The sequence below is a fragment of the Cheilinus undulatus genome, linkage group 4, assembly GCF_018320785.1.
Source record: "Cheilinus undulatus linkage group 4, ASM1832078v1, whole genome shotgun sequence".
NCBI lineage: Eukaryota > Metazoa > Chordata > Actinopteri > Labriformes > Labridae > Cheilinus > Cheilinus undulatus.
The window spans coordinates 50,375,232-50,402,466 of NC_054868.1; the positions used below are offsets into that span (position 1 = coordinate 50,375,232).

Genomic DNA, 27,235 nt, shown 5'->3' on the forward strand with positions numbered 1-27,235 from the left:
TTGCTTGAGCTCTATCGTGAAAGTTTCATTGATGAACCAATTCGTGTGACGAACGTGCAGCTGGTGTTGCAATGCATCTGAGGATGATAGAGGGTCGTATTTATTCTCAAAACCTTGTTGTTTTTTAAATTTTTTTGGACTTCCCTTTCTTACTTTTCAACATTTTTAACACCGCATTGTCAGTCAGTTGTAGCTGTGGCTGTTCTTCTGATGCTAACTGAGGTCTGTCACTGAAAATTATGTGCAGAACAATACTCCAGCGCTCTTTTGCTTCACTTCCTGGACTTAGTCCTCTGTTATACTCAACTTCCGCTTTTCACACTTGCAGTCTTCACGTTGATGTAAGCTTGATTTTTTTTTTTTTTTTTTGCAAATAAGGAAGAGGGTGGAGTTTTAAACAAAACACCTACTTCATTCAAGTGTTACTGTGCTGTTCTCTGAGGTAATCTGCATCTCTTCATAGCCCAACAGGACTGCATGTTACCGCCAATCAATTTTGCTTTTTTTCTTGGATATAAATGACTGATTGCCAAATGGGTAAGAAGATTTCTTCTCCTGGTTGTTTGTCATATTTTAGACTATTTTGGATATACATAAATACTTTAATACATTCATGTGGAATTATTTAAAATCTTTCGTCTTAAAAATGGCACTTGAATTGAGAAATAAGGCACTTGCTCGCTATAACTTTCTCTACTATGCTATTAACCAGCAAAAGGGATATTTTCTGTTTATGACAACTTGTGATAGTATGTAAAACTTTGCTGTTTGTGTTAATTTGCCCATTTGTAGTAATAGAGCCCTAAATAAAGGCAACATACAATCTGGGGTTTATGATACAAATAAGCCAGAAAAGGTGGGTTTTATCTTTTAAAGGTGTTCGTTTTTCTTCCTTATGAGAACTCCGATATCCTCTTACGTTTGACTGTCCAGTTATAAACAGCTGTAACGAAGAAAAACATGAAACATGTCAGTATATCTCCCTGAGCTGACAGATCAGCTGTGAGTAGAGGGTTTAGGATTTGCTGCACAGCTCTTCATATCACTCGTCAAACAATGCACGGTTAAAAAGTGTTGGCATCCTGTCCTGAAATAGGGAAGAGGCAGTCATGCTCAGTAACTCACAGGACCACTCGCCACAGACAACAACAGAAAAACAGAAGTCGCTATAATTAGTTCGATGTGATGATAATCCACATTTAAAGTCATGCTACTAAGTGATGTTCACGTTGTTGATCAGATAAATTACAACTCTTGTAAATGAGGATTGGAATGTGTGGTGTTTTTTATGCTTTATTGCACAAAATGTGTGCAGGAAGGGTGGGGGGGCATCAGCCCTGTATTCAGATCATGCCTCACAGATCTCTGCAGGAAGTTTTGGTAGTCATGCACTATGAGCACTGCTTATCCGAGGATGAAACCTGTGATCGCTATTTATGTGTTGGTTTCTTCATAAACCGTCCACCCCTCTGCAGGAGAGCTCATACTAGGTGTAGTCTTACTGGTGGTGAACCAAAAAAAAAAAAAAAAACTCAGCTGTGTTTATCACGAAATCTTCTATGCAGATGATGAAGGTATTTATACGACTGCTGTTTTTGTCTTGTGGGAACCGCTCTCTGGTCACTGGGGTTTAAATCGGCCCTCACACTTCGAGTACAGCTCTTCCCCTACATGCAAAACTGTGAGAACATTACAGTCAGTAATCAAGAGACTTGTAGGTTATGCAGGTCAGACACTCACCTAGAAGGGGGCGATCACCCATCTTGGTGCCCTAATGTTTGAAAAATTACCCCCTTGGTAGATAAAGTGCCCACTTTGGTGCAGTGAGAGGAGAAACATCCACCATTTCTATGGCAACGATAAGATATGCCTTTCATGGTGGCTTTGCCATGACTGATACCATAAGAATGTCTCATAACAGTGTTACTCAACCCTGCTCAACCAAAGAGCCGAATTGTTGAAAAATGCATTTGCAAGAGCCAAAATCTAAGTGGTAAAAAAGTGGCAGTTAAAGTAAGTGAAAGGTGGCAAAAGTGGTCAAAAATCGGCAAACACTGGGATAAAGTGGCAAATAAGGGCAGAATGTGGCAAAAATGGGTAGGAAGTGACCAAAAAAATAAGTAAAAGGTGGCAACAAATTGTCAAAAAGCAGTAAAAATCAGAAAAAAGTGGGAAAATGGGCAAAAAGTGGCATTTAATTGCAAAAGGCAGCTTAAATGGGTGCACAGTGGCAAAAAGGGGCAAACACTGAGCAAAAAGTGGCCAAAATGGGTAAAAATGTGGCAAAAATGGGTGAGAAGTGGCAAAAAAATAAGTAAAAGTTGGCAAAAGTGGTCAAAAAGCAGCAAACACTGGGAGAAAAGTGGCGATTAAGGGCATACTGTGGTAAAAATGGGTTGGAAGTAACTGAAAAATTAGTTAAAGGTGGCAAAAAATTGTCAAAAAGTGGCAAAAATCAGAAAAAAAGTGGGAAAATGGGCAAAAAGTGGCATTTAATTGCAAAAGGCAGTGAGAAGTGGCCAAAAAAAGTGGCAAAAATAGGCTAAAAGGGGCAAAAAATTAATTACAGGTAGCAAAAATGGTCCAAAAGTGGCAAAAACGTGGCAAAAAAATAAGTGGAAAGTGATTATAATGGGCAAAAATCAGCAAAGTGGTGGGAAAATGGGCAAAACGCATCAAAAATGCATGGCAAAATAAGAAATAGGTGGCATTTAATTGCAAAATGCAGCTTAAATGGGCCAAAATTGCAAAAAGCAGGATAAAAGTGTCAAAAATAAGTGGCAAAAATGGGAATAATGTTTCAAATTAAGACATAAAAGAACCACAAATCATTACTAAAGAGCCACATGTGGCTCCAGAGCCACACGTTGAGTATCACCGTCCAAACAGCAATAAAAATGAAGGTTTCTCTGGTTTTAAAAACTGTTGGAAATATTTTCGGTAATGTAAGAGCTCAGCTCAAACTGTATACACTATATGGACAAAAGTATTTGTCCACATCTGTTCATTATTGAATTTAGGTGTTTTAGTCAGACCTGTTGCCACAGGTGTGTAAAATCAAGCACCTGGCTGCAGTCTCAATTTGCAAACATCTGTGATACAGATTTGGTCATTCTGGAGCTCAGTGACTTCAAGCGTGGCACTGTGATTAATGCCACTCTTGCAATAAGACAGTTTGTGAATTTCATCCCTGCTGGATATTCCACAGTCAACTGTAGGCGATATTATTAGAAAGTGGAAGCATCTAGGAACAACAGCAACTCAGCCACAATGCAACAGACCATGTAAAAATGGGGCCAACAGCGGAGCAAAGAGTTCTGATCATCTGCTGGTGCTAAAGTAAACACAAAAAGCGTGCAGCGGTAGTCTGTGGAATGGGCCTCACGCCTCACATTTTTTTGTTTAAATTCATTTAGCCTGGAAAAAACTAACTGAGAGTAAGAATCTCATTTACAAGACTGTCCTGGCCAGTGTTAATGTTGACAGCTATTTTTTAGTTTTAGTCACATTTTAGTCATTTCTACCCTTTAGAGTTATAGTCTAGTTTTTGTTCATAAAAAGTCCTCACAGTTTAGTCTTTACTTTTAGTCCAAGCATTTATTCTCTTGCCTGAATCTGGTACCAAATCATGGTCGTGTGTCCTCTGCGACCAAACCTGGATCCCTGCTTTCTACAGCAGAGAGCTACAAATGCATTGTATTTTAGCAGATTTACCCTCTGTGGAGAAATATCATGGAATGTCTGATGAAAAATAAATTACATGTCAGTCTAGTTTTAGTCATCTTGACAAATACTAAGCACACTTTCTGTCAGTTTTAGTCTTCATAGATCTATTTTGGCTAGTCTAAGTCTGGTCTTTGTCATGGAAAAAAGTGTGTGGATAAACATTTTTAGTTATAGCTTCAGTCGACGAAATTAACACTGGTCCTGGCTGAGACGGGCAGCGGCACGACTAACAAAGACAGACATGTTAAATAGAGCAGTTACAATCACAGAGAAACCAAATCCTGAGTCACAGAGCAGAAGCAGAGCAGTCAATCATCTACAACCTGATGCATCTTATCAGCTCCTCAAGACTAATGGTCTCCCGTAGCACATTCCAGGCTGCAGGAGCAGCATACCTGAATCTCCTTCGGGAACAGATAGCAAAAGTAAATCTTGTGTCTGAGACATAGAGGGAAGACTGTAGCTTGCAGCAATTTTAACCTGAAAGAAATCACATGGAAGTAGATTTAGTAAAGCCTTATAAATAAGGGTATGCCAATGATTTTGCCTATGTGTGGTCAATGAAGGCCAACCAACTTGATAATACAGAATACAATGATGAGTTAAGGACTTAAGATTTGTTCTAACCTCAGTGCCCAATGATAAACAATATCCAAAGACACTGAGAAGATGCCTGTACAGAACATCCTTAACTGATCAGTGGCATATCACATCACCAAGTCCAATGCCAAGCATTGGATTAAGACATATGGACATTAGTCCATCTTATTTCTCGTCAGAAATACCTCTGAACACTTACTGTAGGCCATGTTCACCTGACAAATCTAGAGAAACATCTCATTTTCAGATATTTAGAATTACTCCAGACTTTTACAGTGGCTTTTAAATACATACAAGGATTTATTTTTCACAAGAAGTTAGTTGAACAAATTTGTTAAGATTAGAGATTTTTGCATGTTGTTTGAAAAAGTTGCAGACACCTTGGTTTTATCTTTCAGATTTTTTAAAAAGAAAACTACAATTAAAGACAGAATGCTGTTTAACTGTTCAACCTTGTCATGATTTTTTAAAAATTGATTTTTGTAGTCTTGGTCTTGACTCTGTGTAAACCCCAAAAGGTCTTGTTCTTGTCTTGGTCTCAGTGCAATCTGGTCTTGGGCAAGTCTTGGTCTTGGATAGTGTGATCTTGAGTACAACACTGGTCCTTATTTTCTGTGAGTTAGTCAGCTGAACTGTTGTAATGAGGAATGACTACACAACAGAAAATGACAGCAAATCCTGTGAAGAAACAACACAGAAGGAATGACGATTTAGATTCTGAGGGAGTCATTTGTGGCTCAAGATTTGACCACGTACAGTATGTTTGTTGACGATACTTTGATTGCCCCTCAGCAACCCTCAGTGCTGTTTATAGCAAAATAACAAAGCTTCAATGAAAGTCAGGATTGACTGTAGGATATATATGAGTCAGACTTTTAATGTCTAAGTAACCTTTTAATGTGGGAGTAGATGTTTACATCCATGTGAGCGTATACTCATGTATTCAAAAATATGGTCATGGTTAGACTGTGTGGTGACAAAGTTTTCCTGTGAAACCACACCAGCAGTCTCGATAATATTCCAGAGAAGCCTATCTTTCTTCTACTCTGGTTATTTTTACATAAAACATCACTGACACTGATTATAGATCTGATCTTATCATGTTGGGGACAAGATCTCTGACAAGGGGAGGGAAAGTGACGCCATACTGATTACATACTGTTTAGCACTTCTCTTTTTAAAGATAAAGGATTTAAACTTTGAAATCTTGGGCTGTTTTTGTTCCTTTTTTACAGTTTCCTCGGATTTCACAGCAGACGAGAGGATGGAGATTGAAAGTATTAAGACGCATAAGAAAGATCTTCTGGATGAAATTCAGGTACAAGCATCCTAAAATAGAAGCAATCAATGTTTGAGCTTAACGTCAAGAGAAATAGCTCTAAAACTGACCTGTCCTGCTATAAAACCTGCTAAAGATCTTTTATTTTATTCTGAACTTTTCAGAAGTTAAAGATGGAGATCGACCACGTCATGGCGGAAATACTCAGCTTTGAGTCTGCGGAGGAAAAGTACGTTTGATCTTAATAAAGCCCACTCCTCACTTACTAACCAGTCCCTTAGATCTCCCACTAAACGCTCCCACTCCGTGTCTCTGTCATGTCTGATTCATTTCACCATCTTTCCAGCAGTGTCGCCCACATTTTGGTCCCCTCTGATCGACTCAACCTTCACTTCTCAATGAAGGTTTAACACTAGAACCGCCGTGGATTTCTACATACCTAAAACAGCCAATGGGTCAAATTTACCTGTCATTAAAGTGCCTTGATTATATATGAATAGCTCTGATGAAGGACTGTTAGTTAACCACTGACATTGAACAGCTTATTAACCACAGATAGCAAACCAGATCACTGTTGGAAGATGATCTGTCACCTACAAAATCGTATTTGGACTGATTGCTAATCCTGAAACTTCCTCATCACTGTATTCTTCTTCATTAAAAACACTGAGATTACCTTTTGACATTTAACAGTGGTAAATGTCTTTTTCCCTCTTGTATCCATGTTGAAGGTTGATCTAACAACCTCTGCTTAGGCATTGCTGCAATAGAGAGATGGTATTTCCATTGCAGCATCTATTTATTACTGGTGTGAAATAAAACAGTGTGAAAATTAAGGCTTTCTTAAAGGGTGAATTTGACCTGCCTGGTGGTTCTAGATGTCCATTAAAAAAAATTGGGTATAGGCAAAAAAAAAATTTTATGACACCAGGTGCTATTTAACCACCTTTAGAAAAAGTCAAATACTGCTGTCCATAAAGGGGAATAAATAGGATAAGTGGGCACAGCCGAACTGGGGGACCATGGAGGTCAGAAAAACCATAGTCCATTGTAAAGTTAGGCTATCCATATTTTATATTTAACCTGAATAATAACCACTCTTATCAAAGAAACAATTATCTTTATTTGTTTATGTGTGTAGTAAAAAGCCCTCTTAAAAATGTAGATCATTTTTGTCAAAAAAAAATTATAATTATAATTAAAAAAAAATAACTAAAATGGTTTAAAAATTGCTAAAATGGTTAATAATGGAAAAATATGTCGTAAAAGGTGGTGAAGTTGGATTTTAAAAGTAGCAGAAATGGGTTAGAAGTAGCAAAAATTTGATTAAAAAAAGGCAAACACTGGCATAAATAGTGGTAAAGGAGGGATAAAATGTAGCTGAAATGGCTTTAAATGGGCAAAAATTGGTGGAAATTTGGTGAAGTGGATTGGAAAATTGATATAAACTGGGAAAAAAGGGTTAACTGAGAAAGACAAAATAGATATTGACTGAAATTGGTTAAACTACCAAAATTGGGCAAAGGAGTGGCAATATTAAGGCAACATTAAGCTTAATTGGCAACAATTGGTTTAGAAGTGGCAAAAGCAGGCATGAAAGTGGTGGAAAGGGGCTAAAACTGACCAAAGTAGGTGTTAAATGGGAAAAATGTGTTAGAATTGGTGGGAAAAATGATGAAAAGGGGTAAAAAATGTGACAAAATTGGTGTAAAGTGGCAACAGTGTCATTAAAAAATATTCTTAGTTCTTTGGGGCTTCTGGAGACCCCTTCTCAGTGTCCCGCAATCCCAAAGGGGGTCCCGACCCCAAAGTTGAGAACCTCTGAATTAAAGAACAGTCTTGGGTAAATTTTACCCACTGGTAGTTCTAGTGTTAAAAACAATCCAAGAGCAGAGAGTTTGACACATAAAGTAGTTACTGTTAATTAGTGTTTTATTTGAATTCATATGACTGAAGTGAACTCAGGTAAAATTTGAGACTCAATTGGCAGTAATCCAGACAAGTTCAAAAGTTTAACATATCAGCCAATTACACTGTGAAATCTCAGTTCTGTATCAGTATCTGTTAATCCTGTTTACCATAACCCTGCAATTCCTTTTCCAATCTTTGCGCCTTGAACAAGTTCTGGTTTGCTTGGTGCTTTTTAAGGTCATAGTTCCACATTTTTCAAATGCTATCCCTTTAATTAAAAATCAATGAACACTGTTGACTCTTAAGAAGAAATTGGTTTAGACATCCTTGCTTCTTTTGTAGGGTGTTATGTAAATGAGTGCTCCATGATGAGGCAGGAACTTCTAATGTAAGCTGCTGTTCTGTTGCTGCTTATTTGTGATGGACAGCCACTATTCTCTGCCAAACTATATCCTGTGGAACTAATGTGGACCTCCCACCCCCAGAACCTTGTGGCTGTACAAAGCATTTTCAGATCAGCTGCACTCCATAGAATGTATTATCCAAACGTTAGACGGATGTTTTGGTTTCATGGATGAATTTCTCTCAATGGAGAAAAGCTGTTGAAAGTGTCCTTCCTTGTTCAAGCTGCCAGTGACCCCAGAATGCTTTCGGTGTGGCTTGCATAATTAACCAAAAATGCCACTTTTAGCAGCTTTTCTCCTTCATTGTGTGTAATCTGTCAGTGAAACCAAAATGGGGGTTTATTGTTCAGTAAATACACCATGTAGAGGGCAGTTTTTATCTAATCAAGTGCTCTAACTTTTAGCTAAGTTGTAATCACTTAGAAATGCATGTTTGATCCAAGAGCACTAGTTCCTAACCCCAGGTCTGGGACCCCATGATGATAAACATAAATTAGCTAGTTTATACGATGGAAACATGCATATGCCTTTTGTCTTTAGCTTTAATCAGTGATTACCATTTAAATCATTGATTTTTGACAGCAACATTACTATTTTGTGTGTGGGTTTGGGTGGAGGTCATCTTTTCTAACATACAAGTCATACATTGGTTAGTATCATTCACTGGTACTTGTTGCTTGATGATTTTGATTTTCCTGCAGTAAGACCATCGAGAAGAGCAAACGGTTCTCAAGTGGGAAGAAGAAGTTCAACATGGACCCCAAAAAGGTGAGTCCAGAGGCGTGAGAATGTTTGTGAGAGTAAACTAAAGCGGTGTGTGAACACATTTGATCTTCAATACTTGATATGAGACCCCTCTGTCCTGTCCTTTGAGGTTTTGTGTCATTTATATCTGATCTTTTCTTCAGTGAGCTTCTCTTGTGAGTTCCTCTCTCTCTCTCTTTAACCACAGAGTGCAGATGCTATGAGTGAGCTCTTTCACAGCTCAGTTTCTGTGGTTTCAGTGGCACGTCATGCTGTTGGGACACTAAAGTTTGCAGCATGAATTCAAGGCATAAGCAGGGCCACTTTTCTTACTGGAACAAATCTGAACTCTGTTCAAGATCAGGACAAATCCAGATATATAAAATCAATACTGTGGTTTCTGTACAGTTGCAGGTGTTACGATTTAATCAGATAAATGTGTGGCAAATAAGAAAGTTTATATTCTAAATTGACAGCAGCCAACCACTATCTCCTTTAAGGCTCTGTTGGTTAAATTTCCAAATGTAAGTATTTTCAGCCATTCCTCTCCAAATGCACCATGGGGGAGAAAGAGGAAGAGAGATTGGCTTGAAGGAATTGGGTTTACAGAAGCAGCTGGCAGAGATGAGATCATTCTGAAACCAGAGATGTTTAAACATAGCATGCCGAGGTTTTGTGCATGTTTCTGCATTAGGCCAAAATTAGACCGTCTTTTACATTTGCAGGAAAAGACATGAAAACAGAAAAATAAGGAAGTATGAAAGTGTAGAAACTGAAAACAATCCCCTCTACGTGTCTGTGTTTGTAGGGGATCTCATACCTGGTGGAGAACAAGCTGCTGGAAGGAAGTGCTCAATCCATTGCTGACTTCCTCTACAAAGAGGAGGGGCTGAACAAGACGGCCATTGGAGAATTCCTCGGAGAAAGGTGAGGAGAAAAAATCAGGAATCATGGTAAATATAATCAGGCATTTTTGGCTGCATAAATAATCACTCTGACTAGCCTAATCCATCAGAGCTCCAGCCAATTGGTTCTAGTAGGCTGACAATTAGAGAAATAAGAATCACCTGAGTGTGGTGAATGTGTCTCGGTGATTGTAGTGTAAAGACACCTGAGTCTGTAAGGTTAATCGGTATCCCTGGCTACCATTACACCATGAAGACAAAATAACACTCAAAGCAACTCAGAGAAAATTTTATGGAACAGTATAAGCCAGGGGATGGATACAAACCAATTCCAAGGCACTGAACATTTCCTGGAATTGAATTAAATCCATTATGAAGAAATGGAAGGAATATGGCAAATCAGCCCTGATCAGTCCGTCCTCAAAAACTGAGTGAGCGTGCAAGAAGGAGACTAGTGAGAGAGGCCACCAAAACACCTTTTGACTACTCTGAAGGAGTTCCACCTTGAGATGGGAGAGACTCTGCAGACAACAACTGCTGCCCGGATTCTTCACCAGTCAAAGCTGTGTTGGAGATCGGCCAAGAGAGAGCCTCTGTTGAAGAAAATTCAGATTAAATCTGGTCTAGAGTTCACTAAAAGGCATGTGGAAGACTCCATGGTCAAGTGGAAAAAAGTTCTTCAGTCTGACAAGACCAAAATAGTACCTTTTGGCCATCAGAGCAAAGAACCAAACACTGCACATCACCACAAACACACCATCCCCACTGTGAAGCACTGTGGTAGCAGCATCATGCTGTGGGGATGCTTCTCAGCAGCTGGCTCTGGAAGGCTTGTAAAGGTAGAGGATAAAATGAATGCAGTAAAATACAGGGAAATCCTGGAGGATCTATTCAGTCTTCAAGAGAGCTATGGCAAGACAGCCGAAGTTACAGAGAAAGCTACACAGAAAATGTTTTTGAAACAACAAGGTGAATGTTCTGGAGTGGCAGAGTCAAAGCCCAGACCTCAATCCAATAGAAAACTCACTCCTGATCTGCCTGACAGAGCTTGAGCAGTTTAGCAAAGAAGAATGGAGTAAAATTTCTGCGTCCAGATGTTTGAGCCTGACTGAGACTTATCCACAAAGACTCAGAGCTGTGATTGCGGCCAACGGGGCAAAAGGATACATGAAAAACTGGGGAAGGAAAGCGAGACGTTTAAGTCAGGTTCCAATCAGCGAAGGGAATTTTTTATCAGAGTCTAAGGTGTCTTTTTTGTCACCTGTCTCACAGAGAGGAGCTCCACCTGCAGACACTGAAGGCCTTTGTGGAGCTGCACGAGTTCTCCGATCTCAACCTGGTCCAGGCTCTTAGGTAAGCTCCTTTACTGAATCCTGAGTCCTCAGCAGGGTTGGTAACAGCAGATCATTTTTTACATAGCAGCACAGCATTCAAAGTATTGTAGCTGTCAAACCAAATGCTATAAATTAAAGTCCAGGAAGTTTAGAAAGAGTAAGAAATAAGACCATTTAGATCACTCACATCTGCATGACTTGAAAGATGAGGTAGATAAGTCACTGATGTAAATTTGCATTATCACCAGGGTAAGGTGGAAAAGTTAGCTCACCTGCTGTACTCCTACCACACTCTCACTGTATGAATACACGGAGGTTAATGCTGTTTGGGTGTGAATGTGACAGACAGTTTCTGTGGAGTTTCCGTCTACCGGGTGAAGCTCAGAAGATTGACCGCATGATGGAGGCCTTTGCTACTCGCTACTGTGATTGCAACACCCACGTCTTCCAGTCCACAGGTGAGCTTAAACACACGGCTGTCCACTTCCTGTCTGAACATGTTTATGTGTGCTGTAGAGGTGGATTGTTTAAATCAGTGGTTCTCAGCGTTGGGGTCGGGACCCCCTTGGGGGTTGTGAGACACTGAGAGGGGGTCTCCAGATGCCCTAAAAAAGCTAGGAAGATTTTTAAATTACACTTTTGCCACTTTGCATCAATTCTGCCAAATTTTGACCTGATTTCATCATTTTTTCCCACCAATTTTGCCACTTAAAACTCGTTTTTGACCCTTTTTCTACTTTTTTCTGCCTGTTTTTCTAAACCAATTGTTGCCACTTTCCACCTAATGTTGCCTCCGTTGACACTATTGTCACTATTGACCACTTTTTAAACCCATTTTTGCCCATTTCACAATTTGATATGCCCATTTTTGTCAGTTTAACCCATTTCTACCTCTTTTTCTGTCTCAGTTAACTCTTTTTTGCCAGTTCATATATATTTTTCATCCCATTTTACCAAATTTCTACTCATTTTTGCTAATTAAAGCCTTTTCAGCAGCTTTATAATATCCTCTTGCTGCCACATGCCCATTTGCCACTTTAACCCATTTTTTCATTTTTTGGTTATTTTTTTGCCCCTTTTAATCTTATTTTTGCCACTTCTAACCCATATTTGATACTTTTAAGATCAAATTCCACCACAATTTTTGCCCTTTTTAACCTATTTTAGCCATTTTAACCCATTTCAATTCTTACATATGTGTTGCTTTGATAAGAGCAGTTACTTTTCAGGTTAAATATACAATATGGATATCACAGCTTAACTTTACAATGGACCATGATTTTGCTGACCTCTGTGGGCCCCCAGTTTGGCTGGACCCCAGAAAGCTCTCCCCATTATCCCCCCTGATGGATGGCCTTGTCTACATATTCTTGAATGTTCATAGCTGTGTTCAACCACCTTCAGATACAGTGGGGGTCCCCGGTCTCTGGCATCTTTATTTTAGGGGTTGTGGACTGAAAAGGTTGAGAACCACTGGTTTGAATGACTACATCATCTCTATCTCTTTTTGCCCTTCCAGCTTTCATTTCCTCTTTCTCACTTACTGAACTGTGGTTCTTAGAATCAGTATGATGACCATTCTGTTGCTTCCTTTTATTTTATATGTGTTCATTTCCTCTGCGACACCAGACACGTGCTACATCCTGTCATTTGCCATCATCATGCTCAACACCAGCCTGCACAACCCAAACGTGAAGGATAAGACCACACTGGAGCGTTTTATCTCCATGAACAGAGGCATAAACAACGGGGAGAATCTACCTGATGACCTGCTCTCGGTGAGAATCAACACCCAATCAGAGTCCAAGCTAGACACTAGGAGATCATCACTTTGATTGCTGTAACAAAAGTATTTGATAATATAACTAATTTAAATATTAGACAAAGGTAACCTGAGTAAATACCAACTGCAGTTTTTAAATGAAAGTACCCAGCCCTATGTGAAACAGTAATTGCCCCTTAAACCCATAACTGGTTGTGCACTCTCCTTTAAATCACAAGTTATTAACCACATTTTTGGAAATCTGAGGCCTGATTACTGCCAGACCTGTTGCATCCAGAAATCCCTTAAACAAAACCCGTCAGAAAAAGTGAAATAAAACCAAAACATCATTGCGCCATCTACAGGTCATCAAAAACAGATGAGAGATAAAGTCATAGACATCTAAAAGTCTGGAAAGGGTTACAAAGCCATTTCTAAGGCTTTGAGACTCCAGACAACCACAGTAAGAGCCATTATCCACAAATGGAGAAAATTTGGATCAATGGTGAACCTTCCCAGGAATGGCTGGCCAACCAAGATGACTCCAAGAGGGAATCAACGATTCATCCAGGACCTCCAGGCCTCACTTGACCCTATAGAACCCAGCGGTGCTACAATTAGCATATTCATTTTTGATTGGCAGTAGATTTGAAACCAGATAAGATAGATCAATCATTCTTTTTGCATATAAAATCTGGGGAGTTACACTAATATTTCACACAATCACCATGTTTCAGAGCACTTTTTCGTTGCAGTGATTTGTTTTTATAAATGAGACTATGGGTATTTGCAGCACTTCCTACATTGAAATAAACGTCATCACGTTGTGGGCACGACCTGTCACAGGATTCTTACATGTCCCTATCCGATAGGGACTTAGATCTGATTGAGATGCTGTGACATGACGCTAAACAGGCCTTTCATGTTGGAAAACTCTCCAACGTGCCTGAGTTCAAACAATTCTGGGCCAGAATTCCTCCACATGATGTGAAAGACTCATTGCCTATCTTGGTGATAACAAGCATCTTAAGTCAGTGAATGTGTGGTCAATGTGCTAACAGGCAGGAAGACCACAGCTCTTGCTGTTAAGGAGTGATTGCTGTCTCAAAGCCCTCAGAAACTGTCATTTGACCACTTCACTTTGCTCTAGTTTCAGCCCAAAGACACAAACCTCTTCTTTTAAATTCCTTTGACTTTTGTTGATTAAAAAAAAAAAAAATACTATTAATGATGACGTTTAAATAGTTTACAGTACAAACTCAAATCAAGTGTATTTACCTGCTTTGGTAACACTGTTTCTGAATCCACCACCAGTCAGTCTCAGGGCTGGTTTTCAACAAAACGGGTCTGTTGTCTCTCTGTAGACTAGTGCTGCATAATTGCAATCGTGTTGTCAGGGTGTGGAATTACATCACTGCATAAAAGGCTGTAATTATTTTAGAATTAATCAGTACTTGAAAGGGTTCCAAAAATGCATGCAGAAAGGCCCTTAAATGCCACTAACATTTCAGAAATACCTTAATTTTCAAAAAACATTATGATTATTATTGCATTTGCAAATTGCAATATTAGCAAGTGTAATTGAAATTGCACATTTTTACCAAATCATTCAGCACTGCCGGATAGTTGATGTTGATGCTTTACTGCTCTTATTAATGGTGATTTTTATTATAGGCTAGCCTTAAGCTAAAAACCTAAGATGGACATCACTCTGTGAGAAATCTCCGTCCATTGTTGTTTTAGTTTTTTAGTTAGAATTAAACAGTAGTCTATCTGTAAAGGAACAATGTCGCTATTTGATGGATTGTTCCAAGGTTAGCTCCAAGTTAATTGTCCTCTGCACGACCTTGGCAGGTCACAAAAAACTACTAGTCTGTTTGTGGTTTGGATATTTTCTTCTGATTTTTTGTAAAAAACAAAACAAAACAAAACAAAACAAAACAAAAAACATTTGCAGCCATAAAAACTGATCTGACAAAACTGCATGTCATAGATTGTTAATATCAGGATCTCAGTTGATGCTTCAGACATCTAAAGTTGCACAGATGACTTTGTTAAATATTTAAAATAAGGGAGGCCTCCAGCTTTGGCTTTGCACAGTCAGGGACTTTTTTGAATGCTTTAAAACTTTATGAACCACCCACAACTTTTGCAGAGTTAAAAAAAAAAAGATTCTGCAATACCTTCCCCTGATGCTTGCAAAGCCACCAAACAAAAGGTGGTCTGGTTATATGAATTTTTTAAAACTCTACAGTCTCAACCTTTTCAAACTTTGTTTGAAATATTCTGAATTTACAGAAGAAAGGAAAATTCCTATTTTTGTGTCAAATGGCATTAATCATGTCTTTCTAAACTGTTAGATTGTGAAATAATTAAAAAGTTCAGGTTTTTTTTTTACATTACTACTTAAACCCTACAGTTCATGGTGCATGCATTTTAAGATAAATATATGAGGAACAGGGGCAATAATGTGAATCCCCCTTTTTGAGTTTTACTGTAAAACCAAAATTTTCAGATTTCAAAAATGCACTTTTACTTTTATAATGTAGTGACCACATACAGAAGAAAATATCCATCTGTGGGATGTCAGCTGATATAAAATTTTAGAATTAAGTAACATGTTAATTTGGCAACACTTGTAAAAAAAAAAAAAAAAAAAAAACAGCCCCTGAACCATGCTCACATCACATGAAACAGAAACAAACACAGGTGACCACGTCCAGCTCGTTCTCACGCTCAGTTTCCACCCCATGTTCTCACATAACTCTCAGAGGTCTGCAGACAGCGGCAACGCTGTTTATGACCGTGGGCCAAACACGCCAGTGTCTCTCCGTCACAGAAACCAGTGAGTCAGTGTCACTCCAAACTCACTCACAGACATGCTGGTGCTATTCACAGCCACAGTCTGTGCAAACAGTCTCATTCAAAGAGAAACTAAACCCTTAAACCACTTTTATCAGCTGAAATACTGTGTTATTTTAATATTTTAATTGTTGTTAAATAATTTAAGTTCAACTCTCAACAGTCAGTACTTAAGTTCTATATTTTGTGTAATAAATGTCCATACTTACTGCCCTCTACAGGGTGAACCCCTGCTACTGCAGGAGGATTTTTCTATTGGCTGATCTGGAACCAAGTGACATCATTCACCCCATTAGAATCAAGTTACTGTTTATAATTCACCCAGCTGTTAAGTATGTTGTTTATTTTAAATGTATACTAAAGATGTAAAATATTGGATAGGAAATGACTCAGAGCAGTATTTCCTTTTTAGCCCTTAGATTGTTTAAAATAAATTGTTACACTCATGGCGTTCATGACCAAACATGGCAGCATCCATAAATAACGACAATAATATACTTTTTTTGGGTCAACTTTTGCATTAATTTTTTAAACTAAAGCTCCGACCTGAAGATAAATATTAAATGTTGTTTCTTAGGAAATTTAACCATGTCAGTGCCAGTTTAAAGGCAAAAAGACATGATTTTTATCATGAAGAAAAAAAGCAAAAAAAAGGTGCCACTTTTTATCTACTACATATAAATTGAATTTCCTTGGAGGGGATTATCACAGCCTTCAATTTCCTAATAATGAGTAATAACTTTAGTTTTTTATGTTCTGTTTTATTTTATTTTTTTTTATTTTAAGATTTAAATAAATTGTTATTTTTAGGGTGTAAGGGGGCAAAAATGGACCTACACATAAATAACAATGAAATTACTACAGTCTAAAACAGAAAATAAAAAACACTTTTTGGCATTCATTTTTAATCAAGTTCAGACCTGATCATTAATATCAAATATTGATCAAGTCTGAGGAACAACCCCTTCATTGCCAGTTTAAGTGCAAAAAGATGTGACTTTTGTCATTAAAAAAGCAAACGGTATCATTTTTTTATCTTCTACATGCAAATTTAATTTCCTCAGAGGGAATTATCACAGCCTTTAATTTCCTAAAATGAGCAACATTTTTAGTTTTTGTGTGTAATGTTTTGTTTTTTAAGGTATTTTAAGAATAGAATAAATTGTTTTGTTTAGGGTGTAAGGGGGCACAAATGGACCTACACATAAATAACAATGATATTACTACAATTTAAAACAGTAAAAAAAAAAAAAAAAAATCATTAATATCAAACATTGATCAATTCTGAAGAATTTAACCCTTTCAGTGCCAGGTTAAGTACCAAAAAAACCCTGATTTTTGTAATTTCAAAAAAAAAAAAAAAATTCCTATACTGCAAATTATAAAAGAATTTCACAGTCTTGGGGCGCAGATGGCCTAGTGGTTTAAGACGCCCTGTGTACGCAGTCGGCCTGGGTTGGAATCTGGCCTGAGGCCCTTTACCGCATGTCTTTCCCCCGCACTTGTCCCTGTTTCTGACTCTATCTACTGTCCTCATCACAAAAATGCCCAAAAATAAATAAAAAAAAAACACAGAAAGACTATCACAGTCTTGAATATGTTATTAATGAGCAACATCTCTGATTTTATGCACCATTATTGTTATTATTTTTACGTTAAAATTTTAATAAGTGCTATAATTATTCCACCACAGAAAAGCAGGAAAAACGTACAACCTCCTCTCTGCCACCTATGGGATGAATAGGAAAAACAAAAAAATTGAAGCAGTGACACCAGACACACCTGCCTAATATCATAAAAATATTTTTTACTATGATGGATGGAGGGTAACAATGGGGGCAATAGTGAGTTTTAATGAGGCATTTTTGGTCACCAACAGCCTGAGTGTGTACAAAAAAGTGTGCAGAGCTTATTATTGTCCCATTACAGGTTCTGTTATTAAAATTTTCCTCCAAAATGTATGTTGTAGCATGAACACAGTCAAAATCATCTCAACAAAGAAACAAAAAATGACCAAAAAAGCCACAAAATGGCCTCGGCAGCCTCTCAGGGTTAAATAACATTGCTTCTTCTTTCCTCTTTAGAAACTGTACGAGAGCATTCACAACGAGCCCTTCAAAATCCCAGAGGATGATGGGAATGATCTGACACACACCTTCTTCAACCCTGACAGGGAAGGCTGGCTCCTCAAACTTGGTAAACACCTCATTAGTTCAGCCTCTGTCCGTAATTTACAGCTATGCTGGGTAATATTTTAGCCTAAATGCATCTCACATTATTGCAAGTTACATATAAAACGTCTGAGAACTGCTGTGCTACTTTAAACTGTAACATAACAGTGACAACAGGAAAGTACAGAGGAAGCAGTCAGAAAATGACCCAACAGTGGAGTCTACCTCATGAGTCTTCATGCAAACCAAACCACAGGGTTATAAAGAAGCACAGCAGCACACAAATAACCACCAAGACTTGTATTCCAGTCAGCTGGCTCGGCAGTGACGCAACATTCGAATGTTTGTTGGTTCCTTTGAATGAATTACTGCATGGTGGTCTTAATATTTCACTCTCTGTCTGTTCCAGGAGGTCGAGTAAAAACGTGGAAGAGGCGGTGGTTTATCCTTACTGACAACTGCCTCTACTACTTTGAGTTCACCACTGTAAGTCTCCCTCCATGACAGTATCAAAAACTACAGGCAAACACCCACACAGTCTAAACTGAAGTACCTAAATGTTGCTAATGTAAAATTAAAGGTAATATATAAATGACTCCGGTCATGGTCATTTGTTTTCCATTAAAATTAGATTGTAAGAGCGTTCAAGTCTGACGGTGGGGATGCAGTTCTGTGCTAAGGAATGCATTCAGCGATAAAGTTAACATGAGGCTGATCCTTTAGGGCAATTTGAAATATTATTCCCCAGAAAACCTTAAACAGGAAAATCTTACCTAAAAACATATCCACCCATTTTTCCACCTTTTTTTCTGATTTTTGCCCATTTTAGTCACTTTTCACTTGTTTTTTGCAACTTTTAACTTAGTATTTGGTCCCTTCCCACCTATTTTGCCACTTTTCTCCCAATGTTTGCCGCTTTTGACCATTTTTGCCACATTGAAATTATTTTAAATGCCACTTTTCACCATTTAGGTTGTGGCTCTTGCAAATGTATATTTCAACAATTTGGCTCTTTGGTTGGGCTGGGTTGAGTAACACTGCTTTAGGAGATCATAGTTAATGGGATATTTCTGTATTTTTGAAGTTAGATTGTATTAGGTACTTGGCAATAGTTGTACCATTAGCCTCTAGTGATTTTAGTGAAGCTAGGATATGCAGTGTAGCAGATCGGTAGAGTTTCACAGAGTAATTTAGGGAGTTTAAGGTAAAAATGGGCCAAAAAACAATGCTGGCTCAATTGTAAGCTACCTCAAAATTTTTTGAAGCATTTTCTTTCTCATCTAGGATGCTTTTGTGTTCAGACACACCGAGGCAGAAAACCATTCAGTCATCAAGCTCGTGTTGCAAAACAGGCGCTTTTTGGGTGACAAATCACTCCATAAGCGTTGATATAGCCTACCAGTCGAGCCAACATTGTTATTTATCCCATTTTTACCTTCAACTTGTTAAATTTTGTGGTGAAACTGTACCCATCTGCTATACTGCTAGCTATAAGCCTTGCTTCCCCAAGCATGTGTTTGGAGGGGAATCACTGGAGACTAAATCCAATACTATTGACAAGTAGCTCAGACAACACAACTTAGAAAATACTAAAATATCCCTTTAACCTAATCAACAGAGTAACATTTGTGCAAAATCTGGTAGTATTTGGCCTCTTACTGCATCTTTGCATCTTCTGTTGGTCTACAAATGCAACGTCTACTTTTAAAAGGGATTTTACAGCACTATTTATGTTTTGTGACGGTGCAGTTGCACTAAGAGACCTTGCAATGGTGCAAAAATGTGCTACTAAACAGAATTGCACTTTGCAATGCTGTTCCACTGCTAAGCATGTATTAATGCTGAATTACTGCCTAAGTAATCATCAGTAAATGTAAGATTCATGAAGAAGCTTTGTATTACTCAGCATTATAATTAACACACTGAGCTATGCCAGAATAATGTCTGCATAATCAATCCTGTAGCTACTGTAAGTGCATGGTTGTGTTTTCATGAATCCTTTATTAACTCGTGATTATCTGGACATTCAGTATAAGTATATGCAAGAATAATATCTGCATGATTAAACAATATCAACTGCCAACAGCCTCACTCTCTCCCTTACTTTATGAGCTGCATTGCCAACTTTTAACTATTATTCTAATTATGTATTTAATCATGAGTGTATGTATGCATGAAAATTGGCTGAAACAAACTTAAATATTTTGTTTTGATGAGGTTCCTTTTATCATCTTCTTGATTTGTGATGACACCAAAACTTTCCCACTTACCATGATGTCTCTTCATTTCCTTTTAATCCCTTTGCAGGATAAAGAGCCCAGAGGAATCATTCCTCTAGAGAACCTGTGTGTGAGAGAAGTGCCGTATCCTCGTAAACCGGTACAGTATTTCTGCTCTTCATTATAGATTGTTCCCATTTAGCGGTCCAGTTCATTTTAGTACGGCATGGTTTATTTATGTTGCCATTATCCCATACCGTCCTTTTATGGCACCCTTCTGTAGGGGTGCCAAACTTACCTATCAGTCACAAAGGGGTGTAACTACACGCAATAGTGAGTTTGCAGTGATGTCACTAACGACATTTCTGCTCAGCTGAGTCTGCTCTGTGAGGAGTGGGTGAAAACGGGAGAAAACCAGACTGATATCCACTTAAATTAGGGATGTTTGGACTGGACATAGATCCATATTTTTTCTAGAAGGCGCAGTAGACATTGATATGTGATCATAAATCAAGTTTCCTGATGTTTATGTGGACCTAAGTGCACAGAACAGAGCCTGAAGGCACACATCAGCATCAGTGATGGATTTAAAATGGTATTAATGTCAATTTTTTATGAATATGAAGCTTTAGATCAGTTGTGGTAGTACTGCATTTACTTCTTTTTACTCCGGGTAACCTCTGAAAAGATGGCTCTGTGGTGTCAAATCTGTTTGCAAAAAATCTAGGTGTATTTTCAAATGAGATCAATGTACCACAGCTTTCACACATAACCTAGTTCAATTTTAACCCCAGTTAAACTGATGGTTGATCTGCTGAAATTTATGTCTTAATTTTCCTTTTAGGTCTGAGGCAGGAGAATGAAGTGGAGTTTAAATTATATTTATCGCTAACTAGATGCTTGTTGTAGCCATGGCAACAGCCCAGCTTCATCTTTGGTCTTCACTGATGAACTATTACGAGTCCAAACATTCCTATAAATTAAGCTCAGCATTAGTTTATTCAAGACACGGTAGTCATACACCCCGCTGTGATCAGCTGATCCCAGCTCACACAGCCAATCACAGCTCTTTCTCTCAACACAGCGGTCCATTTAGACATACTTCTCATTAATCTGCTCTTGCATTATTCTGAAGCACCACACTGCTGCTGCTGGCAAAGCTTCACCACCTCCACCCCAGCCTCCTCCTTTATAGCATGAAGCTTGTTGCACCCTCATATTAAGATTCATGCAACTATGGAGCAGTTGCTTCTGAACTAATTTTATTGTATTCAGTATGCATTGTCATAAATGTATCCATCCATATGAGGGTTTCTAGCTCCCTGGAAAGTCACAGCATGCTGCTTGACTAACCCAGGGAGCATCTTTAGAGCAGAGCCTTCTCTGCCAAGTTAAACTGTAGATCCATTTTGCAATAAGATGGTAAAATGTATGACCCCTGTTTGACTGTGAGGTGATGTGTACCTTTTACAGAACACCCACCAAGTTATGGTACAGGTGTCTGTGACACGCAACCTATTTAGGGTTTTAGCATACTAAACCGTAGTCAATCAAACTGGGCCACCAGGTGGAAACACAACTATAGTGAATAAAGAAATTTTTTAAAAAGTAATATATAAAACCTGCTTTCAGAAAACTGCAAGCAAACTCATGCACATGATTTATGCTTTAAAATGTAGGCAGGACAAACTCTATCCAAAGTGTGAAATTTAGACTGCGTGCCGAAGTTTGCTGGGAACTTTTGGTAACTAAATCACATGACAAGGGTTTCTATCTGTTTGTCAGGTATTTGCTATTATCTCATAATAAATAAAACTGAAATCTGCCAGTCTTTGGAGCATCAGAACAGCAGAAAAAACCCTGAAAGCTTCATGTATCTGCAGCAGACCTCAGAGATACCCATTTAGCATTTTATGTTGTGACAAACACAATTCTAAAACTGGTACTTCTATAAGTCAACTTATGTGAGTTGATAGACTTTCAGGTTGATATATGTTTTTTTGGTGTCGTCTAGTACTGTCTGGAGCTGTACAACCCCAACAGTCGTGGGCAGAAGATCAAAGCGTGCAAAACAGAGACAGACGGCAGAGTGGTGGAGGGGAAGCACCAGTCCTATACCATCTGTGCTGCCAGCGCAGAGGAGAGAGACTCCTGGATTGAGGCCATCAGGTATAAATACATTTATATAATATATATTAATGCTGTGTTTGAGCAAAACCTGCAGAATCAGCACAAACATTTAAAAAAAACCCTGCAATCCCAGCAGTTCCCTGGTTCCTGCTAATGGGATTGTTTGTATTTAAATGCTCTAAGGCAGTGTTACTCAACCCTGCTCAACCAAAGAGCCAAACTGTTGAAAAAAAACCTCTGTAAGAGCCACAATCTAAGTGGTGAACAGTGGCAAAACCAGCTTGAAGTAGCAATAAAAGTTAGTTAAAAGTGGAAAAAATGTCCAAAAAGCAGCAAAAATCAGTGAAAAGGGGCAAAAATGGTAAGAAAAAGTGGGAAAAGGGTCAGAAAGACACAAAAATGGTTGAGAAATGACAAAAAAAATGAGTTACAGGTGGTAAAAAATGGTCCAAATGGGGCAAAAACGTAGCAGAAAAAAAATTGAAAAGTGACAAAAATGGACAAAAGCAGTATATAGGGACAAAATTGGGCAAAAATTAGGAAAAAAGTGGTATTTAATGGCAAAAGGTAGCTTAATTGGGCAAAACATGGTGAAAAAGGGCAAAAATGGGGTAAAAGTGGCAAAAATGGACAAAAAACAGGAAAAAGGGGTATGTAATGGCAAAAGGTAGCTTTAATGAGCGAAAAGTGGCAAAAAGTAGGAAAAAGTAGCAAGAAAGTGGAAAAAATGGGCAAAAATTGGTATTTAATAGCAAAAGGTATAGCTTTAATGGGCAAAACATGTTGGAAAGGGCAAAAATGGGATAAAAATGGCAAACAAGTAGCAAAATTGACAAAAATTAGGGGAAAAAATAGTATTTAATGGCAAAAGGTAGCTTAATTATGCAAAAAGTGGCAAAAATAGGAAAAAAATGGCAAGAAAGTGGCAAAAATTGCCAAAAAGTATGAAAAAAGGTACTTGAATGGATGAAAATTGGTAAAAATTGTGAAAAAGGCAACAAAAAAGTTCCCTTTTCTCTAGGTTTTCTGGGGCAATAAAATTTTAAATTAAGCCATAAAAGATCCACAAATAATCACAAAAGAGCCCAAAGCCACACGTTGAGTATCACTGGTCTAAGGTTATTATTCAACAGGGTCTTTTCCTAAACATCTAAACCAGTATATCAGCTCTGCACCTGGGGTTGTCTGAGGTAATGCTACTTCATCTTTTTCCTCTGTGGTTTAAAGGTTAAAGTGATTCTGAGTTGTAAACATCCACACCCAACATCACAGCTGCAGGAAGTCAGGCATGGTCTCTCCTGCTTCGTACCACATCCACTTCAGTGTCTGTACCAGCCTTTGACTTTGTGTCTGTGACAGACAACAAATTAGCCCTAACTTCTGCTTCTGTCTACTCTTTTAACTCTCAGCAATGGTGTGCACTTCACAGCTTTTATAACAGGCAAGTCTTAGTGTTACAGCCTTGTCTTTCTTCACAGTTTTACCTCAGTAGAGGTACATACATGTGACTTTCATCAGAATCAGTAAGAGATACAGATCTGTTAATACATCAAGAAACAGTGTTAAAAGTTTATTGTGTTACTACACTGGAGATCAAAATTAGAGAACAATCCACAATTTCCTACATTTCAAGTTCTCTGAATTGCCCTGTTTTAAAATGATCCAGACACGAGTAAAAGAGCAGAATTTTAAGCATATTGCATGTGTTACATATAATGTGAAACACAGTATAAAAAACTTAAATGAAATATTTAAAAAAGAACACTAATCAAAATTAGAGAACACTTTCAGATACCTCCCAGTAATCGGTGATAGCCTGGCACCTGGTGCTAATTTCCTTACTTATCTGACAAACCCTATTTAACTTGCAGTCTAACTTCCAGTTTTCACTGACTTCACAAGATAGTGAGCCATTCTAAAGTGACCGAAACCCTCCGGCAGCAGGTCGTCCAGATGAATGGATGACCCCGTCAACCATAGCAAGAGAAGTTGGCTGTTCTAAATCTGTGATTTCAAGAATATTACATCTTTAGAAAGTCACAAACTCATTCAAGTCCACCAAGAAGGCTGGTTGTCCACAAAAGACAACTAAAAGAGAGGACAGAATAATATGGAGAATCTCGGTGGACAATTGGTTTAACACTGCAGCTGGAATTCCTCACCAGTTCATCACTGAACAGGGACTCTGTCTCATCATGCAGTGTCTTGACGTTTAAGAACATTTGGACTGAAAGCCCACTCAGCAGTGACCAAACCTCTCATTAGCAGAAAGAATCAAACAGCAAGACTAACCTTTGCTGAGGGACATGTTGTGTGGACACAAAAACTGGTCCAAAGTTTACTTCAGTGATGAAAGCAAGTTTAATTTATTTGGATCCAATGGAAAACATTGTGTAAATCGTCAAACTGGGGAAAGACTGAACCCAAAGTGAATAAAGAAGTCAGTGAAAAGTTGAGGAGGAAGTGTCATGGTTTGGTAAATGTTTTCTGCAGCAGGAGTTGGGCCTCTTGTACAGCTACATGGCTGAGTGAATGCAAATGTTTATCAGAACCCTCTTTGACAACATATGATTCCTTCCCTGTGTTCATAACCCAATCAGACAGTAATTTTCATGCAGGACAATGCCCAATGTCAGCCAGCAAAATGTGTAAAACAGTTCTTTGAAACTGAAAACACTGAAATACTGAAATGGCCAGCCCAGAGTCCTAATCTAAACGCAAGAGAAAACCTCTGGAAAATCCTTGGCGACAAAGTTATGGCCAATAAACCCACTAACCCACTCTCTGAATCTTTTGGTGATGGTAGGGACTGAAGATGACGAGACATTCAAAGTTTTGGCAGTTCTACTTTGAGGAACATTTCTCTGAAATTGTTTGACAATTTTTAGATAGTTTTTTGCAGATTGTTGAACCTCTGCCCATCTTTACTTTTGCATCCCTAAAATGCACCTTTTATACCCAGTCATGTTGCAACCTAATCTAATTCGTAGCAAAATGGACCTCCAGCCCTTTGTTGCCCTGTCCATACTTTTTTGATGCCTGTTGCTGCCATCAAATTCAAAATGAGCAAACATTTTTTAATGAAACAGTAAAATGTCTCAGTCAACATCTGATATGTACGTGATGTTCTTTTGTAAATGAAATATGCTTTTTTGAGATTTAACAATCACTGCATTCTGTTTTTATTTACATTTTACACAGCAACCCAACTGTTTTAGAATTGGGGTTTTAGTTGGATTTAGTCCTCTGAAATTCAAACACTGACATGATAACCTTCTTTACTTCAAACAGGGCCAGCATCACCAAGGATCCTTTCTACGATCTGGTCTCAGTGCGGAAGAAGAAGGTGATAAACCAAGCCCCCCAGGACTGAGCTGCACGGCACACGCTGCCCCATCATGAACATTTTAAAAGGGACTCTATCTCCCTTTAGGTTGCACTTAACACCCTACTGTATGGGGACGCTGGAGTCTAGACCCTGATGGTGGACTTACAGTCTAAAAAGAGGACTTCTCTTTCCACTTCTCTTTTCACAGACTGAGCTTAAACGTGTCAAGGGTGACAAACAATGACTCATTTTTGTCGCTGTCAGCATTTAAAGATGAAAAATGCAGTTAGCAGGAACTTCATCTTCTTCAGCACGTGCAAGGATGCATCTTCTATCTCTCTTTTTTAAGTTGCTGTGCAGTTTTAGTAGTGTCAAATATGCTCTGATATGAGACGTTTATTTCAGGATGTTGTCGTCTGCTTAACAGGGTTTAATGTCCAAAATGAGGAAGAGAAATAAATCAGTTGTCGCAGACATTTCTCAGCTTCCCAACAGTTCTCACAATGCTTAAAAAACAGGGTTATAGAAGTCAAATTACAGCAAACAGGTTTTCTTTTGCCAGGAGCTTTATTTTGTAAATATTAGTGAATATTTTCATGCAATTTTGTGGTTAAATTTTGTTTTATTTTTGTAGAATTTCTCGTACTTTATATGTTGACCTAGAACACTTGTTCTAATAAGACCAAGCCTCTATTTTTATATATAGTGATCTACATTTTTGCACAATACAGTAAGTACAATATGCATGTATCTGCTTTGATTTAACTGCATAATATACACTGTAAAGTTTAAGTAATTTTCATGTGATGTAATTATTTAATAAAAAGTATTCATGTTCTTTTTGACTTGTTGTTTGGATCCTGTTTGAGCTGAACTCTGAAACTATGAGGCCACGCCTCACTTCCTCATTTTCACAGCCCCAATATTTCTGTGTGAATGTCGACATACTCCTGTCACATCCGTGTTTGCTCTTCTTTAAGGGTGTAGCTCCTAATTTAACTTTGTGGTTTGATATAAATCAGGAATGAAGGTTTAAAAACATCTTATTTTGTTGACACAGTAAATCCAGTTCCTTTGACCTACTTTATTTGTTAGCTATTTTGCTAGGTCTGTATTTAATCTTAGAGCTTCAACTCATCGTTGCACTTGTTTGGAGTTGTAACTCTAGATTTTGGTTATTGCTTAGATAAATAAATGAAATTATTAATCAAGATTAACAATTAATGGGCACCACTCAGGAGACAGGGAGTAACAACCAAAAGAAATAGAAATCAGTCTCAGAATTAGGATTTAAATAATATTATTATTTGGTAAATATTGGTATTTAAATGAATAAAGGGTGTGAAATTGTATGCTGACTGTTTCAGCCAGTAGATAATTAGTGTATATGCACAAAAATCACAGACATCTTCTCTTTAAATCTATATTACAATTTAACAAAGCAGCATCACTCAGGTTGTTCTATATCCCAACCCTCATGAACTCTGGGTAATGACTGAAAGAATGAGATCGTGGATACAAAATGAGATTCCTTAGGAGGGTGGCTGGGCTCAGCCTTAGAGATAGCTCGGACACTCGGAAGGATCTCAAAGTTGCGCCGCTGCTCCTGCATGTTGAAAGGAGCCAGTTGAGTTGGTTTGGCATCTGATTAAGTTGCCTCCTGGGCGCCTTCCTGTGAGATCTTCTGAGCATGTCCTATTGGGAGGAGACCCCTAGGCAGACCCAGAGCTCGCTGAAAGGAATTATATATCCCTTCAGGCCTGGGAGCATTTTTGAGCCCCTCAGGAGGAACTAGGAAGTGTCACGGGGGAGAAGGATGCCTGGGTTAACTTGCTTCGCCTGCTGCCACCGCGACCTGAC

At 38.3% G+C, this 27,235-nt stretch overlaps 1 protein-coding gene across 1 annotated transcript; it reads left to right on the plus strand.

Moving 5' to 3' along the window:
• Positions 1 to 409: 409 nt before the first annotated feature.
• cyth4b (cytohesin 4b) lies at positions 410 to 26,213 on the plus strand. Its single transcript, XM_041786371.1, has 13 exons — positions 410 to 537; positions 5,562 to 5,644; positions 5,770 to 5,834; positions 8,622 to 8,688; positions 9,473 to 9,591; positions 10,842 to 10,922; positions 11,249 to 11,361; positions 12,533 to 12,681; positions 17,612 to 17,723; positions 18,108 to 18,184; positions 20,006 to 20,077; positions 21,932 to 22,086; positions 25,339 to 26,213. The coding sequence occupies exons 1-13, from the start codon at positions 519 to 521 to the stop codon at positions 25,418 to 25,420; spliced, it is 1,194 nt and encodes a 397-aa protein (XP_041642305.1). The 5' UTR covers positions 410 to 518; the 3' UTR covers positions 25,421 to 26,213.
• The last annotated feature ends 1,022 nt before the right edge of the window (positions 26,214 to 27,235 follow it).